The sequence below is a fragment of the Heterostelium album genome (genome assembly GCF_000004825.1).
Source record: "Heterostelium album PN500 unplaced genomic scaffold PPL_scaffold9, whole genome shotgun sequence".
In the NCBI taxonomy this organism is placed as follows: Eukaryota; Evosea; class Eumycetozoa; order Acytosteliales; family Acytosteliaceae; genus Heterostelium; species Heterostelium album.
In genome coordinates this window covers 1988899-2008006 of record NW_008805071.1, presented here as the reverse complement: position 1 = coordinate 2008006, position 19108 = coordinate 1988899, and the positions used below count along the sequence as shown (strand labels likewise).

The 19108-nt window shown below is 34.1% G+C and overlaps 4 protein-coding genes across 4 annotated transcripts; 3 read left to right on the top strand and 1 right to left on the bottom strand.

The window, feature by feature from the left end:
• Positions 1-665: 665 nt before the first annotated feature.
• Positions 666-5066, top strand: PPL_09291 (uncharacterized protein; the record flags this gene model as incomplete). Its single annotated transcript, XM_020580088.1, has 4 exons — positions 666-2425; positions 3366-3671; positions 3762-4326; positions 4434-5066. 4 exons carry the CDS (start codon positions 666-668, stop codon positions 5064-5066), a joined length of 3264 nt encoding a protein of 1087 aa, XP_020429921.1.
• Positions 5067-5925: 859 nt separating this feature from the next.
• PPL_09290 (NF-X1-type zinc finger-containing protein) lies at positions 5926-11632 on the top strand (the record flags this gene model as incomplete). Its single annotated transcript, XM_020580087.1, has 3 exons — positions 5926-6502; positions 6586-7758; positions 7827-11632. The coding sequence occupies 3 exons, from the start codon at positions 5926-5928 to the stop codon at positions 11630-11632; spliced, it is 5556 nt and encodes a 1851-aa protein (XP_020429920.1).
• Positions 11633-12053: 421 nt separating this feature from the next.
• PPL_09289 (NF-X1-type Zn finger-containing protein) lies at positions 12054-17415 on the top strand (the record flags this gene model as incomplete). Its single annotated transcript, XM_020580086.1, has 5 exons — positions 12054-12078; positions 12220-12630; positions 12784-13106; positions 13174-13432; positions 13490-17415. 5 exons carry the CDS (start codon positions 12054-12056, stop codon positions 17413-17415), a joined length of 4944 nt encoding a protein of 1647 aa, XP_020429919.1.
• Positions 17416-17597: 182 nt separating this feature from the next.
• Positions 17598-19064, bottom strand: PPL_09288 (uncharacterized protein; the record flags this gene model as incomplete). The annotated part of the gene is made up of 1 exon (XM_020580085.1): positions 17598-19064. One exon carries the CDS (start codon positions 19062-19064, stop codon positions 17598-17600), a length of 1467 nt encoding a protein of 488 aa, XP_020429918.1.
• Positions 19065-19108: the final 44 nt, after the last annotated feature.

Below are 19108 nucleotides of genomic sequence, written 5' to 3'. Positions count from 1 at the left end.
AAAAATCATATAATCTAAAATATAATCATAAAACATAATCAATTTTATTTAAAAACCATGAAAAAAAAACAAACAGATAGACAGAATTTAAGAAAGAAATTTAATGAAGAATTAATAATTGGATAGAACAACGGTTTGTTTCGCATAATGCTAATTTTAAAATTTAAAATTAAACGAGAACATGTATGTGCAATGACATTATATGCCAGGATTAGAACAATGGTTCTGTTGTCTTGCAAAACTAAAACAAAAAACAAACACACACGAACACCCACAACAATTAAATTTCTTTTATTAATTTAAACATGTTTTTTGAAAAAATAAAAAAAAAAAGTATAATTAAGTGAAGCAATATTAATTTATACTATTTTTTTTATAAAGTTGAATATATATTTATTGTCTCATTGTTATAAATATATAAATATAAATATATAGAGAGATCATAATTATTATTTAACAGATTTTAATATTTTAATTAAATTTTTAATTTAAATTAAAAAAAAAAAGGAAAGAGAGATAGATAGATAAATAGATCAAATTATATTATTGAATATTATATTATAATTTAAACAACAATATTTATTTTAAATTAATATTGTTATTGTTATTGTTATTTTATTTAGTTTTTGTTCATTTTACAAACTGTAAATTTACAACGCAGGAGAATGAATCATAATGATCATTCTCATATGAATGGAAGAGGATATGTTCAAACAATTGATATGCTGACATCAGGTCAATTCGAAGGATTGAGTTGTTCGATTCACGAGAATTATAGTGGTCCTTCCGATCTCGATAGTTTCGATCTCTACGATATCACCTCTGGAAATATTATATCATGTGATCCAAATCAGCCAACCGCTTACGAACCATCTATTCGTTGGGATGACAATAGTAATAATAGTGCAAACAGTAGTAATAGCAACAACGATGACAATACATCAAACAATGTTATCATTGACAATACCAAACAACAACAACAACAACAACAACAGCTTTTACAAAATCCAAACAATATAATTTCACCACGTTTAATTACAATTAATAATATAGATCAAGTCATACCAACATCTACAATTTCAAATCCAAATAATAATAATAATGTTAATAATAATGTAATATTATCACCAGTACTACAACCACCACTACCAAATAATAATAATAATAATAATACAATGTTAAATAGTATAAAATCACCTATATTAGTTGAATGTAAAGATATGGATCCAATATCAAAGGTTGGTCAACTTCAACCCTATGTAATCGAAACCTTTCCAATTCAAAGTGGAAAATTCTATCGTGTGATTATTGACTCTAGCTTCTGGGCAAAGGTTAGCGAGGAGATGGGATTCTACGATATGAACGAAGGCAATTGGTCTACCTCACCATCGGGTTGTCACCAAGAGCGTACACTCAACTTTAAAACACCGATCTCTTTCAAGATCGGTCCAAAAGTAGCTAGTGTCACACAGGTACAAAAGATTAGACGAACTTCGACCGGTGGCTACTTTATGGAGACCAGCTCGGTGTCTCGTGATGTGCCATACGGCGACAGCTTCTCCGTTGAGAACTACATCTCGCTCGAGCCGGCCGCCGCCAACAAAGATCACTGTCAACTCAAGGTGTCCACGGCCGTCAAATTCATCAAATCGATCTGGGGTATCGGTGGACTCATCGAGAAATCCGTTATCCAATCCAACAAGGATTTCTTTGTCGTTTGGACCAAAATGGCCAGATCCACACTCGAGAAATCCGCCAATTCATCATCACAACCTCCAGCCGAACTCAACAGTAGCATCAACTTCTTGACACCAACAAATCAATCACCAAATAACTCCACACCAACAACACCTACTTCTCCAGTCAAACAACAACAAGTAGTAGTTCAACAACAACAACAACAACAAACTGTACCAAACAAACAATTACCACCGACTCCACCACCAAAACAACAAGTACAACAACATCAACAACAACAACAACAAGATCCAAATGAAAATAATAATATTAATAATTATGAACATATTAAAAAACTGTTTTTCCAATTGTTTAGAGAAACACAACATCCGAGAACCGTAAAGATTATCTCACACAAGACTAAGCAACATATTGCAAATATCACTATACATGTACACTATACGGTGGGACATGTTGTACAATACCTTATTCCACAAGCAATACCAGAGTTGATAAACAATCAGAATTTCGATTTCTTTTGGTATGACAAGATGAACGAGCCAAGCTTATTCTTTGCCAAAGATATGGATCTACCAATTCTAAACTATCTTCAAAGTTCAGATTCACTTTGTATCGGTACAATCACCCAGCAAGTTGCAAACAAAAAATCACTATCCTTTGAAATCGTACAACAAGGTAAAAGAGCTGTAATTAAAAATAATAACCAACAACAAAATGGTTTATCATTGTAAAAAATAATAATGATAATAATAACTATATAATTATATTAATACTTTAAAAATTAATTAAAAAGGAATAAAAACCAAAAAAATCAATTGTACATTTTTAACAAAATAAAAAAATAAAAATCTGATGTATTTTTGTGGAAGTTGACCAGTTTTAAATTTTTTTTTACCATTGCACCATGTCCTTTCGTTCAAGGGATCGGATGAATTTAATGAGTTTTTTGTTTTTTTTGCAAAACCCTATCAAAAGTTAAAAAATTTTTATTAATAATGTGATAGTTATTTTGGGAGGGTGGTCATCCCACATAATGTAACAGGAAGTTGGTTGTTTGTTCAAATTTCTTTCACATTCCATTCATTTTATTTAAATAAATAATTATCCCATCTCTTCAATATACTTAGATAAAAATATATAGTAATAATAATAATAGTAGTATTTTAATTAATTTAATTTAATATAAAAATACAAACAAATATTTATTTATTTTAACAAAAGAAAAAACAAAACAAAACAAAACAACTACAATCATTCATTGGTTAGTTAGTTTGTTAGAATTATACACACACAAACTAAGTTCAATATATATTTAATTATTTTATTTTATTTTTGTTTAATCACAACAAGGTTTCAATCATTTCATTTGAGGCAGCCGTTCAACGACGACTCAATCATAATCACCTCATTATTATTATTCCAAAGAGGAAGTGGAGGTGATATTTGACTTGATTTGATTGAGTTTGTTTATTTATAGAATATATAATATTAATAATATATAATACCACACATTTTGTATAGTAAATAAAAATAGATATAGATAGATAGATAAATAACAGTAGTAGTAGTATAATAATAATAATAAAATAGTTAGTAAATAACAAAAGTTCTTTTTTTATTTTATTTTTATAATAAAGAGTTTAAATGAATCGGCGAAAATTACTTAGTCATTTATCACGTAATCGTGTGGAAGATGAATTCCAAATATTACCATCGAATTCATTGTTGCAATCGGTGCAGACTCTAAAGAGTGAGGCAGAGTCACAAAAGATCGACAAGATCCTTCGTAATCGATACCTCTACATCTTCCTCAATGGTATGATCGGTATTGCACTGATGATCGTCGAACTTCAAGTATCTTGGACTGGCAAAGAGTTGGTGATCGATGAATCCTCAAAAGTATTTAGAGGTTTAATATTTGCATTAACAATCATTTTAAGTAAGATCTTACAACATTATATAATAATAATAAAGTAAACAGAGTCAAAGAAAATGAAATATTAATATTCTTTTTTGTTTTCTTTTGGGAATTGCAAAGTTTGTCAATTGATGGATTATTATAGATTGTTACTCTCGAATGTTACTCATGGTTGGCTTACAAAGAGAGCGAGAGGATTCAGAGTGACACCTTTGAATGTACTAAGATCTACTACGATGGCACCGTTGTTCTGGGCGGAAGTACTGATTTGTATGATCATGCCCGTGCCATTTGCTAGTGGCCCTATTCGGACTTGGTCCGATCCCAAGTGGGGACTTTTCATGTGGCTGCGTATCTATATGTTCATTCGTGTGTACAGAGATTTCAGTCATGTCTATAAACTGCGTCATAGCATCCAAGCCAAGTATCGACAGAAGAACGAAGTTCCACCAAAGTTCAACTGGTCGCTCAGCTTGAAGACACTGCTCTATCAGCGACCACTCACCACATTCATTCCATTCACAATCTTTATCATCTTTATCTGCTCGCACATCATCTATGTCTTTGAGCGTGAGGATCTCGACCAACCAAAGCCATTCACCTATCCAGTTTCCCTCTACATTTCATTCCTCTCGATGTTTACCGGTTGGCCAACCGATTCCTTCGATGAATACAATCCAGCAACATTCTTTGGTAGATTTGGATCAATTGTAAGTTGAAGCAAACAATCTATCTATCTATCTATCTATCTTTCCGCAATAATTTCCAACAACAACATCAACCAACTTACTTTTCTATTAAATTAATTTTTTTCTAGATGTCATCTGTTTTGGGTCTTTTCACTTTGGCTTGTTTGATTGAACAATTCTCGAATTTGACACATCCAACTGCTCATCAAAAACCAATTTTGAATTATATCTATTTGTTGGAGGTACAAGAGAAGGAACGTAATTCTGCAGCGAGATTGATACAGGTCGTATGGAAGAGATATCGTTGGCAGAATGAAAACAGTTTTGCAGAGAGTCGATCGGTGTTCAACTCACAGGAAGCATACTTCTCGATGAAGTACATCGAATCTGTAAAGAACTTTGGTCGAGACCGTCGTTACCGTAAGCAAATTCAAACGCTGATTGCATCGGAGAAGACTGACGATGGTGACTCTGACGGAAAGCCCGACATCAAAGAGCAACTCCTCGAAAAGATCGAGGAGGAGAGATCCGCTCGTATGGTTGTAGAAGAGAAAATCCAACGAATGGAAGAGCACCAAATATTTATCATCAATCAACTACAAGCTATCCTTCAGCAACAACAACAAGGTAACAACAATAATAATATTGGAACACCAATACAAAGATTACCAACTCCTCCCCCACAAATTAATATCGATAATAATAACACAAATAACAATAATAACAACAACAATAATAATAATAATAACTATAGTTTATAAATTTACAATATTTTTCATAAAATAAATTCGAATAATGGTAAATCATTATAAATGATTGTTTATAAAAACTAAAAGTTTGCATAATGAAATAATATTTAAACTTTTCTCAAAATAATTTGGTATGAAAATTTGTTAAATAAAATAACCTGTTATGTGATTATGAACAACTTCCAAAATATTTCACAAGAAACTTTATTCTTTTATCTTCTTTAATAACAACAAACATATGTCTAAAATCATAGAAAAATAATGGATAGTTTTGACTTGAAAAAAAACTTTGGATATTCTTAAAAAATTCCCTCTATTTTTACTTTTAGTGATGAAAGGTTATTTATAAACCTAAAATTTGTCGACAATCAATTCATTCTAGAAAATCAAAATGAACTGTTAAGTATAAATATTATAAAAGGAAAAAGAAAATAAATTCTTTTGACTTTTTCTTAAACAATACCTAAAATAAATCAAAATCAAACAATCAATCAATTAATCAATTAATCATTCAATCTATCTAATCTTATTCAAACAACATGTCTTCAAATAATAATATTTTTTCATTTACCATGTTTGTCTCAAAGTATTTATCATGAGCAAGCATTAAATCATTACAGCATCCATACTTTTTATAATCATCCACTTGTTTTTTATTTTTTTTTTTATTCTTGTTTTTATATTTAATAATCTAAATATGAAAACAATTATCTCTATTTAAATATATTCTCCTTTTTTATTTATTTCTCTATATATTCTATATCTATATATTCTTATATCTATTTTTATCCTATTCTTAAACTTTATTCTTATTTTTTTCAAAAAACAATTAAATTTTAATTGTTTTTGAAAAAAATGAGAATTTTGGACAATGTCAACTTTAACTTTTAAGTTTTCACCCTTGGAGGTGGGTGAAGACAAACATAATTATGAAACCCCCAAATCCTCAACACAGAAATCCATCATCAATGAAAATGATAAAGTTGAAGAGGAGAACCCAACCTTTTTATCAAATTCATCTAAATTCCTTTTACCAAAAACATTCACTCGTATAAACATTAAAACAAATAACAATAATAGTATTATTAACAATAGTAATAATAATAAAGATAATAAAGTAAGAAACATCAATAATAATTTAGATATTAATATTGAAACTACTTCATATGATATGGATAACTATATATGGAGTAATGATGATATAACTTCATCATCATCATCAACCACTACATCTACAAAAGTCAATAATAATCACAAGAATAACAATAATAATAACAACAACAAAAGTATTGACAAAAAATATCATTCTAAAGATAATAAAGATAAAAAAGATAATAAAGACAACAATAACAATAATAGCAATAATAATGGTAATAGTAAAAAAGAATGTTTTCATTTTATTAAACAAGGAAGTTGCAAGAAAGGTGACAAATGTGATTTTTCACATGGTAAGTGTCATGATGAAGCTAAATAAAACAAAACAAATAAAGATATTTATGTTGATTAATTTTTAATTTTTTATTTAAAATAGTCAAAGTACAAAGCGGTTCATTTACCAAATCAACTTCAAAAACAACAACAACTACAACTACTACAACAACTTCAACAGCTATATCAAAATCAAATATTAAAAACGAAGTATTTGAAGATCCTAGATTATGGTCGGTTGAAAGAGTTGGAAAGTGGTTGGAATCTATTGATCTCGCTGCTTTGGTAGAAGTCTTTGCCGAGCAAGCAATCGATGGTGATGTTCTACTCTCAATCGGAACCGAAGAGTATGAACAACTCGGTCTAAACAACATCGGTAAGAAGAAAAAGTTTGAATTGAACAGAGATAAACTTGTTACTTCAATGGTAGAGAATACCAACAACAACAATAGCAGCAACAACAATAACAAGGTGAATAGCGATAGTGCACCACCAAAGAAAGAGAAGAAAGCATATGAACCATTCAGAAACAATCATGCTATCAATGCTTACTTGGAAAAGAGAATCGATGAGTTGGATAGAGGCGATGATATCATGCCAACACTCCAGTCGCCAATGCACCAGGCGAGCATCGATGACATCTTGGGACGCACAGGACTGGAGCCACAAACTATGCGTCTCATTCTCGGACTCTTTGGTCACAAGACGCTGAAAGAGAGTTTCCTCGACACTGCGAGCAACGCGCTGTTCATGAAGTTGATGAAATCCAACTTTATGTGCCATTTCTCTGGACTCGCTAGTTTCATAACGACCAGCCACTTTAGAGGAAGCAAACAGGTGCAAGTCGATTGCATTCAGGTGTTCTTGCAGATCACTCAGAAGTTCTCGAAGGGCTACTCTCACATTCCTCTGGAGACGTTCGAACGTGAGTGGAAGGCTTCTCCCAACTCGAAAGATCCAAACATTGACTTTTGGATAAAGAAGATTCGTCAACAGAACATCATGGACAAAGAGAGAATCATCTTATCGATGACCGATGATATACCTATTAGATACCACGCACTCTCTATCTATCCATCGAGAACCGAGTTGCGATCCAAGACACTTCCACTCTTGAAACCACTCAGAGTTGGTCGCTATGAAAGTGTAGAGGAGTATATCGATACTCAATATTGTCTATTACGTGAAGATCTCATTCATCCAATGAGAGAAGCACTCGCTGATTTCGAAGCTGGTAAATACTCAAGATATTTATATAAAGATGTTAAATTTAAGAGTAAGTTAATGTAAATATATATAAGTATATGTCATATGCCATTGTATTAACAATTTTATTTTGAACAGGTTTAAGTTGTACAAATACATCTATTTCATATAATGTTCAGTTTAAACCAGATAGACAAATTAATTGGCAAAAGTATTCAAGACTGTTGAAAGGATCGTTGGTTGGACTTAGTTGTGACCGTTTCAATACTATTGTTTGGGCAGTTGTTGAGAGTAGACCAATGGAGGGTAATGATCCAAGAATTACTATCTCGATTCTACATGACTCCAATGATTATCACGACGACGATTTCGATGGTAATGGTAATCATATTTTCGATTCCGACTACATGGATGACTCTGATGAGGAAGCGTTATTTGAAAAGTTGTCAAAGTTTAATGCTATGAGCAACAGCGATGAAGTGCTTTCCAATTTGTTCTCCAAGACCTTCTTGATGATTGAATCACCTGCTTACTTTGAGGCATACAAGAGTGTTTTAAAGTCATTAAAAGATATCGATTCTGAGACACTCCCATTCAAAGAATATCTATTGGAATGCGATGTAGATACACGCCCTCCAGAGTACATTCGTAGATTCCCAACAATTGATTTCTCCGATGCTTTTGAAGAGGTGGAACCATTCACCAATATCGATGTGTTGAAATCATTCCCATCGAAACTCGATGCCCTAGATGTCTCACAGATGGAAGCCGTTCAACACTGTTTGAAATCTGAAATCTCTTTGGTTCAAGGTCCTCCAGGTACCGGTAAAACCTTTATCGGTTTGAAACTCTTCGAGCTTCTATTCCAACACATCAATAAGCATATGGGTTCTACCAAGCATCCAATCCTTGTCATCTGTTATACCAATCATGCATTGGATCAATTCGTTCAAGGTTGTCTAAACACAACCAAGAGTATTATTCGTCTCGGAAGTAGAAGTAAGGAACCAGAGTTGGAGAAGTATAACATCAGAAATCATATCAGCCGTTCACGTGGTCAATGGGGATTAATTAAACGTCGTGATTCACTAGTCGATTCAATCTCAAAGATTGCTCTAAAACTCAGAGATTCACTTAATCTGAATTACGATGACCTCAAGATGCTTGCAAAGTTTGATCATTATGAATCCATGGCATTTAGAGGACCTTCTTCCGTCAAGCAATGGTTCGATTCCATCAAGAATATCATCGTTCAACAGAATAAGAATCAAACAAGCAATTTAACTGCTCAACAACAACAACAGCAACAACAACCACAACAACCTGTAGTTGAAGATGATGAGGAAATTGATGCTGAAACTCTTGAAGAGTTGATGGAGAGTAGAATGCAAGATTTCGAAGTCAAGGAGAAGCTAGATGAAATCGATATTAGTTTGGCGTTGTGGATCAACGACCAAGTATCGAATGACTATTCAGATGTCGATAATGTCCATTCTTTGGATATTGGCGAGAGAATTCAGTTGTATAGACATTGGCAGAAAATCAAGATTAGACATTGTCTCGACGAGTTGAATGTTTTAAAGGTTGAATATGAAAAGACAACCAGAGAGATTCTAGAGTATGAAGATATTGCCTATATGAATGCATTAAAACATGCAGATGTCGTTGCCGCCACAACCACTGGTGCCAGTAGATTGAAGCGTGTCTTGGAGTCCATCAAATCGAGAATAGTCATCATTGAAGAAGCAGCAGAAGTATTGGAATCTCACATTGTCTCAGTGCTCCCAAAGACAGTCGAGCATCTAATCATGATTGGTGATCACAAGCAATTGAAACCTTCATCACAAGTCTACCAACTCTCAAAGAAATACAATCTTAGTTTATCACTTTTTGAGAGAATCGTCAAGAATGGAATGTCATTCAAGTCACTTGCTATCCAAAGAAGAATGGTTCCCAATATCTCTCAATTTGTCAAACCAGTTTATCCACATCTCATTGACCATCCATCTGTAATCGAAAGATATACACAGGTGCACACAGTTCAAGGAATGCCATCGAATGTATTCTTCTTGGATCATCGTCACATGGAGAATTCCAACGAAACCAGCAAATCAAACATATTTGAAGCTGATTTTGTCGCACGTTTGGCAGAATATATTGTCCAACACAACTATTCACCAAACAACATTGCCATATTGACGCCATATACTGGTCAGTTGCTAAAGATCAGAAGTAGAGTTAATAGAATGAATCTCAAAGGTATTACGATAAGAACAGTTGATCAATTCCAAGGTGAAGAACGTGACTTCATCATTCTCTCATTGGTTCGTTCAAACAATGAGGGAAGCACTGGATTCTTGAGCATTGAAAACAGAATCAATGTATTACTATCTCGAGCAAGAAATGCAATGTATATCGTTGGTAACTCACAACTGCTTTCCAAAGCCAACGATCTTTGGGTCAACTTGATCAGTAAACTCAAAGAAGAGAAGAAACTCGATACATTCATTCCATTGGTTTGTGTAAATCATCCTGATACCATTACTCAAATTCGTAACGCTGCAGACTTTGACAATGTTCCAGAAGGTGGATGTAACAAGCGTTGTGATGCTCGTTTAGATTGTGCACATCAATGTCCTAGATCCTGTCATATCGGTGATTCAAATCATAAGAATGTCACTTGCACTCAATATTGTCATAAACCTCTGGATGGTTGTGATCATATTTGTCAAGGACATTGTCACGAGGGTAGTCGTTGTGGGCCATGCAAAACACAGGTCCAGGTGACTCTCCACTGCGGTCATAGCACACAGAAAAGCTGCTCCACTCCAACTCCCTCAGTCATCTGCCAGGTTCAATGCCAAAAATCAAGACCTGATTGTGGCCACAATTGCAATGGTGTCCATGTCTGTGGTGTATCTTGCATCAAAGATCGTTGCCAAGTTGTAGTGAACCGTGTTTTCCCTTGCGGTCACAGCCACAAACTGCCATGTTTCAACAAATCGATTTCTTGTAACATCAAATGCAAGAAAATTCTGCCATGTGGTCATCCATGTAAGGTGATGTGCAAGGAACACAAGTTCGAGAATGGTGAACTCGTCCATCCGGATTGTACAAATGACTGCTCAAGAAAGTTGATTTGCAATCATATCTGTATAGGACATAAATGCGTTGAGCAGTGTAAACCATGCTCTCGTAATTGTACCAATCAATGCAAACACTCAAAGTGTAAGAAACCATGTAATTTACCATGTGACCCATGTAAAGAACGTTGTCTTAGATACGGTCCCAATGGAGTACGTTGCTCCAAGCTGTGCAATGAGATATGTGATGTTACTATCTCTGACGAAGCTTGTCAGAAGTTGCTCAATTGTAAACATCCATGCCTGGGATTAAGAGGTGAAACATGTCCAGCTCTCTGTAGACAATGTAACCCAACTTTTGTTGAACCAATCTCACGAATGGAACTGAAAGAATTTCAACCTGAGGAAAGATTCATCCAGCTCGATTGTAAGCATATATTTGCTGTGGAGCAGCTAGATACCTACATGAATATGAAGGAAGATGCAATCGTTCTGAAGTGTTGTCCAGAGTGCAAGACTACCATCTACTCGAATATCTTGCGTTACAAAGACATTGTCAATGAGAATTGGAGAAACATTGAAAAGATCAAAGAACGACTCAGACACACCATCACCAAAGATGAGATCAACCAAGTTATTCATGCCAATGGATTCACAGCAGGTCATTGGTTTAAATGCCCCAAGAACCATATCTATTACATTGATGCCTGTGGAGGTGCAATGGAAGTAGGTAAATGCATCGAATGCAAAGAGCAAGTTGGTGGTACCAATCACAGACTGTTAGACACAAATTCACACTCGAATGTAGATGGAACAATCATGCCTCAATATCCCTATGGTCATGAACCACAAGGATTTTAATTCATTTAAATAGATTAAAATAAAATAATAAACAAGTAATAATCTAATAATATAATATCATTTTAACATTGTTGTTGAATTTTGTTTGATAAAACAGTAATTTCCAGTTTATTTACAATTAATTTTTGTAAAGTTTTAATTTTACATTTATTAAAAGATGTTCAATCAAAAATTGGTGTTCAAAAAATGGTTATTGTAATATGGGAAATCAATAATAAAATCAACATTGACTTTTGAATTTAAGTTTATTGAAAAACCTAAATGTTAAAGTTATCAATTTTTTTTTAAACAATACATTTAATTATAAAACAATATTTATTTTTTTAGTATAAAACATATTGTTTATAGTATAATAATGATTAGTAGATTTAATAGACCCAAAAAAGAATGTCTTTATTGGAAACAAGGACATTGTAAAAAAATGGATAATTGTGATTTTTATCATGGTAATATTTATTATTTTTTATTATAATTTATTTTATTAATTTTTTATATGTTAAAGTTAATAATAATTATTTTTTTATTTATTTATTTTATTTTTTTCAAAAAAAAAACAAATTTCTAATGGTTGATTTTTTTTAAATTAGATCCTTCTTATGAAAAAATCAAATCATTTTCAAAACCAGTGACTGATGCAACAAAGTGGTCGATAGATGAAGTTTGTAAATGGCTTGAAGAAATAGATTTATCAGTACTGGTTCCCACATTCAAGGAACAAGAGGTTAATGGAGTGACTTTACAATCTATCACTCAAGATCAGTATTCATCTTTAGATATCGTCACAATTGGCAGAAAATCTAAATTTGAAACTCAAAGAAACAAATTGTTTAGTAGTAGTAGTAGTAGCAGAATTATTAATATTAATGTAAGAGATGAAGAAGGATGGACTACATGTGGAACTTCATCATCTAAATCAACATCAACAACATCAACATCTACTTTGCAATCTTCAACTACAGATACAAAGAGAGATTACAAACCATTCACGGACAATGCTGGTATCTCTATATTTCTTAGAAAGAGAATCGAAGATATGAAGAGGCTCGATGAAGATCCGATGGTTGTTCTGCAGCTACCCATGTCGAAGTTGGCCCTAGAGGACATACTAGGTCGCTCAAACCTTGAGATTTCAACGATGTGCTTGTTAATAGAGCTGTTTTCACAGAAATCATTACAAGACAGTTTGTTAGATACTGCAGTCAATGAAATGTACCAAAAGTTGATGAAGTCGAACTTTATTGGTCATTTCTCCAATCTTCCACGTTTGTTAAGCTCCTCTCAATTCAAGAATCAAAAGGAATTACAGTTGAATTGTATTCACTTATTTTTGGTAATCACCCAAAAGTTCACTTCTCAAGCATACAACCTACTTCCACTTGAACTGCTGGAAAACCAATGTAGTCAGTCCAACGATCCCGATATACTCAAACCAATTCAAAGGATGAGACAACAACAAATTTTCCATAAAGAAAAGGTAAACTTTATTACTTATTATTATTTATATAAAGTTTATTAATATTAATTTAATACAACTAAAATAGATGGAAAAACGTGATAATAATAGCAATATTCCAATTAGATATCACGATCTATCGATATTTCCTTCCAAGCAAGAGCTGAGATCTAACATGCCAGAGCTAAATGCTCTTAAGGTTGGAAAGTATGAATCCGCTGAGGAGTACCTTGACACTCAGTATTGTCTACTCCGTGAGGATCTTATTCAACCAATGAGAGAAGCACTTGATGACTTTGAAGCCGGTAAATCATCAAAGTATTTCTATCATGATGTAGTTTTCAAGAGTAAGTTAAATATTTAGTTAAAAAATAAGATTATAATTATATTAACTATTTTTATAGATCTAAGTTGTACGCGTAGTTCATTGTCATATACCATTAAATTTAAACCAAACAAACCAATTGAATGGTCCAGACATCCAAGATTACTACAAGGTTCCTTGGTTGGACTAAGTTGTGATAATTTCAATACTGTCATTTGGGCTGTTGTTGAAGATCGTCCAAAAAGAGGTAGTGATCCCAAAATTACTATCTCTATACTTGAAGAGAATCATTCTATTCATCCTCACGAACTTCCTGAGCACATTCATGAAGAATTCGAAATGTATAATGATGATCACTCTGACGATGATTATGACAATGACTATGACTACGAAAACGGTTATCGAAATGAGAAGCCTGACGCTTTCGACGTTTATGTACAACTATCAAGGAATGAATCACGTAGAAGATTTGTTAGAAAGAATATCCTATCAACTCTTTTTACCAAGTCATTTTTGATGATAGAATCACCTTCTTACTTTGAAGCCTACAAGAATGTCTTGAAGTCGCTTAAGGATATCAATGTAGACACTATCCCATTTCAACAATATCTCTTGGACTGTAGCATCGACACAAAACCACCTGCTTATATTCTCAAGAATCCATATATTAAATTTTTATCAACTTTCGATGTGGTGGAGCATGATAACCAATCAATAGAAGATTGGGAAAATGAAATATCCAATGAAATTCAATCGTTTCCAACCAAACTAGATGAACTCGATCAATCTCAGTTAAATTCAATTGAACATTGTTTGAATACAGAAGTCTCACTGATTCAAGGACCTCCAGGAACTGGTAAAACATTTATTGGTTTGAAACTGTTTGAGCTTCTCCACCGACATACCAAACATAGAGATGGTCCAGTTCTACTCATCTCTTACACGAACCATGCTCTGGATCAATTTGTTCAAGGTTGTCTAAATACAACCAAGAATATCATTCGGCTTGGTAACAGAAGCAAAGATCCTGATCTTGAGCAATTCAATATCAGAAATCATATCAAAAGAACAAAATCTCAATACCAATATATCAATGAAATGGATGGTATTGTTGTAGAGATTAGAAATACTTTGAATAGAATGGTAGCAGTTTCAGGCAAGCTCACCTTCAAAGACCTTCGTAACCTGAAGAACGTTTATCATTTGGAATCAATTTCATACAGAGGTAAAGCATCAATCCATGCATGGCTGAATTCCTGCACACCTATTTTAAATCAACAAAATTCGACCTACACCAAAGTTCATCAATCTTTTCCTATACCCAAACAACAAAGAAAACAACAAGATCAACTACATGAAGAAGATGAAATGGATGAAGAGATGGTAGAGGAGCTAATTGAAAGTAGAATTTTTGATTTTGGTGGATCAAGACACAAGGAACAAAAGGAACACAGGGATGAGGTTCAGGAGATAGATATTAGCTTACCACTATGGATTATAGAGCAAAAGTCCACAAGTTTTAAAGACATGTATGATATATCAAATCTTCCATTAGATCAAAGAGTATTGCTCTACCGTCACTGGCAAAAGCAGAAGATACATTGGTATTTGAGCAAGCTCAATGATCTAAAGTCTCGCTACGAGTATCTCTCGGGAGTTCTCTTGGATTGGGAGAGAGTTCAGACTCGTATTGCTCTGAAGAGTGCTGATGTGGTTGCAGCTACAACTACAGGTGCCAGTAGATTGAAACGTGTTATTGAAGCTGTGAAACCTCGAATCATTATCATTGAAGAAGCAGCAGAAGTATTGGAATCACACATAGTAGCTACATTAACAACATCAGCTGAACATCTTATCATGATTGGTGATCACAAGCAATTGAAACCTTCATCACAAGTCTACCAACTTTCAAAGAAATACAATCTTGGCATGTCACTCTTTGAAAGAATCGTAAAGAATGGAATGGGTTTCAAAACTCTTGAAATTCAAAGAAGAATGGTTCCCAATATCTCTCAATTTGTCAAACCAGTTTATCCACATCTCATTGATCATCCATCTGTAATTGAAAGATTCATAAAAGTGCAGAAAGTTGATGGAATGCCATCGAATGTATTCTTCTTGGATCATCGTCACATGGAGAATTCCAACGAGTCCAGCAAATCAAACATATTTGAAGCTGATTTTGTAGTTCGCTTGGCAGAATATATTGTCCAACACAACTATTCACCAAACAACATTGCCATATTGACACCATATACTGGTCAGTTGATACTGATTAGAAGTAGAGCAAAGAAAAATCCTGTTCTGGAGGGAATTACTATAAGAACAGTTGATCAATTCCAAGGTGAAGAGCGTGATTTCATTATTCTTTCATTGGTTCGTTCAAACAATGAGGGAAGCACTGGATTCTTGAAGATTGAAAACAGAATCAATGTATTACTATCTCGAGCAAGAAATGCAATGTATATCGTTGGTAACTCACAACTGCTTTCCAAAGCCAACGATCTTTGGGTCAACTTGATCAGTAAACTCAAAGAAGAGAAGAAACTCGATACATTCATTCCATTGGTTTGCGTAAATCATCCGGATACCATCACCGAAGTACGAACAGCAGCAGACTTTGACAATGTTCCAGAAGGTGGATGTAACAAACATTGTGATGCTCGTTTAGATTGTGGTCACCAATGTCCTAGATCTTGCCATACACATGATCTGGACCACTACTCTGTTATATGTTCGCATTATTGTGAAGAGGTATATGAAGATTGTGGTCATCAATGCCAATCCCACTGTCACAATAATAATTGTGGACCTTGCAAGACCACAGTTGAGACTATATTGGAATGTGGACATACTGCTCAAAAGTATTGTTACGCTGATGATAGCTCCGTCTATTGCACTTCACCTTGTGAAAGAACAGATAGAGATTGTGGACATGATTGCAATGGATCTCATCTCTGTGGACAATGTGATATTAGTAAATGTATGGCTCCAGTTGAGACTACATTGAAATGTGGACACTCTCTCACCCATGCCTGCCACGACGAAACAAATGTTTGTAATGTCATTTGTGAGGAAAAACTTCCATGTGGACATCCGTGTAAACGAACTTGTAAAGATCACACTATAGAAAGAACCAGTGTTGGATTATTTACTAGAGGTTGGAAAGTTGTTCATCCTGTGTGTGAAAAGAATTGCGAAAAACTTTTAATATGTGGTCATATGTGTCCAGGTCATAGATGTGGAAAGGAGTGTTTTAATTGCAAGGGCAATTGTCCCAATCGATGTAGACATTGTAGATGTAAGAAGTTATGTATTGAGGAATGTACTCCTTGCAAAGAACAATGTATCAGAACAGCAAATGGTATCCGTTGTTCAAAGCAGTGCGGAGAGCCATGCGATATACCAAGAATAACAGTTCCATGTGAGAAGCTACTCAACTGTGGTCATCAATGTATGGGATTACAAGGTGAATTTTGTACTAAGAAATGCAAAGTGTGCGATCCCGAGGAGATTGAACCTATACTATTAATTACTTTGAAGGATTTCGATGACAATGAGTTATTCATACAACTGGATTGCGATCATATGTTTGAAGTAACATCATTCGACCAATACATGGAAACAAAAGATGAGATAGTTGGTGTAAAGGGCTGTCCAATATGTAAAAAACTTATCTTTTCCAATATCCTACGTTATAAAGATATTGTCAATGAAAATTGGAAGGTCATTGAAAAGGTTAAAGAAAGAATCAGACACAACGAAGCAAGTCATATTGTTAAAATGAGTGGATTCACAGCTGGTCACTGGTTTAATTGTCCTAACGGACACTTATACTACATAGACAATTGTGGTGGCGCAATGGAAGTAGGTAAATGCATCGAATGCAAAGAACAAGTTGGCGGAACAAACCACAAATTGTTAAGTACAAACTCTCACTCAAATATTGATGGTTCTGAAAAACCTCATTACCCATATGGTTTGGAACCAAGAGGTTTTTTGTAAAGTAAAATACAAAGTATAAAAGACCAATTAATTTTATAAATAAAAATTCACACTTTTTTATTTATTTTAATAGGTATCATTCATTCAAAACGAATTAAAACCAGTTAGCTTCAAATGATAAATAAATTATTTTATTAAATTTATTAATGCTAATGACATTTGAATAATTATTAAATATATTATTAAGAATGTGTGACGATTCTTCCTCGACCGAAAGCACCACCTCTGATTTTTCGACCACCTCTTCCTCTACCTCTGAAACCACCGCCTCTTGAATCATCATAGTCATCATCACTTCTGTCATCTCTATCTCTTTTATCTCTTCTGTCTCTACTTTCTCTATTATCTCTGTCTCTTGATCTATCTCTGTAGTCTCTATCTCTGTCTCTGTCTCTATCTCTGTCGTTATCTCTATCTCTGTCTCTATCTCTATCTCTGTGATCACGGTGATCTCTAGCTCTTTCACGATCTCTATCTTTCTCACGCTCACGTTCTCTTTCTTTTTCACGATCACGCTCACGTTCAAGATCCCTGCTATCTCTACTTCTGCTTTCTCTGACTCTTTCACCGCGATTGTCTGCTCTATCTTTATCTTTACTGTTTCCGTTTAATTGTTGTTGTTGTTGTTGTTGTTGTTGTTGTTGTTGTTGTAATTGAATTTGTTGTCGGAGTTGCATATCTAGCTGATTAAAACTATTGTAGAATGGACTTGTTTCTGGAAGTGGGATCAGTTGATTGGATAGAGGACCTGACATGCTAGGTGTTGGCATTGAATCGATCATCTCCTGTAGGAATGGCATAGGTGTTTGTTGTGGAGGTTGCTGTAGTGGTAACTGTGATAGAGGTGGCTGCATTTGTTGTGGAGGTTGCATTTGTTGTGGAGGTTGGAATTGCATTTGATCCATTGGATTCATCGATCCATTTGGCATTGGCATAGGATTAAAAATCTCTCTCAGAGAAGTTGCTGCTCCACCATTATCAAGTTTTGAATGTTGCTGCTGCTGCTGTTGTTGTTGTTGTTGCTGTTGCTGTTGTTGCTGTTGTTGTTGTTGTTGTTGCTGTGGTGGTGGTGGTGGTGATAATAGTTGTTGTGTCATACTTGGTGTATTTGGTACATTCATATTTGGCATATTAGATATATTTGGTAAATTTGGCATGATATTCATATTCGGTAGGTTTGATAAGGATGGCATTTGTGGTTGTTGCTGTTGTTGCTGTGTTTTGTTTGGCTGTGGAATAAGATGTTGTGGCATTTGATGTTGTTGTTGTTGTTGTTGTGGTGGTGGTTGTTGTTGTTGTTGTGATTGTTGTGGTTGCATACTGTTATTACTAATGTTCGAAGAGTTTGATTGTTTACAATCTCGATATCCACAATTTGGGAGTGTCGAGCACTGTTGGTGAAGACAACGATACAGATGTATGGTTGGAAGCTCCTTTATGACCTCTCTACATAGCGGACAACGCAGACCCAACGCCGAACAAACCTGCGCATGATCTTTGAGTGTAGTTGCTGGTTGCAGTTCATCGAAACATATTGGACAGAATGATACTGGTACCTTATAGAATGCACCATATCTTAGTGCACAACTAAGTGTTTTATCAACATCGGATTTATCACTCTTACAAAATGTACATTGACAAGAGTGCATTTAAAAAATTTATATAACTATATATATATTATTATATATTATTA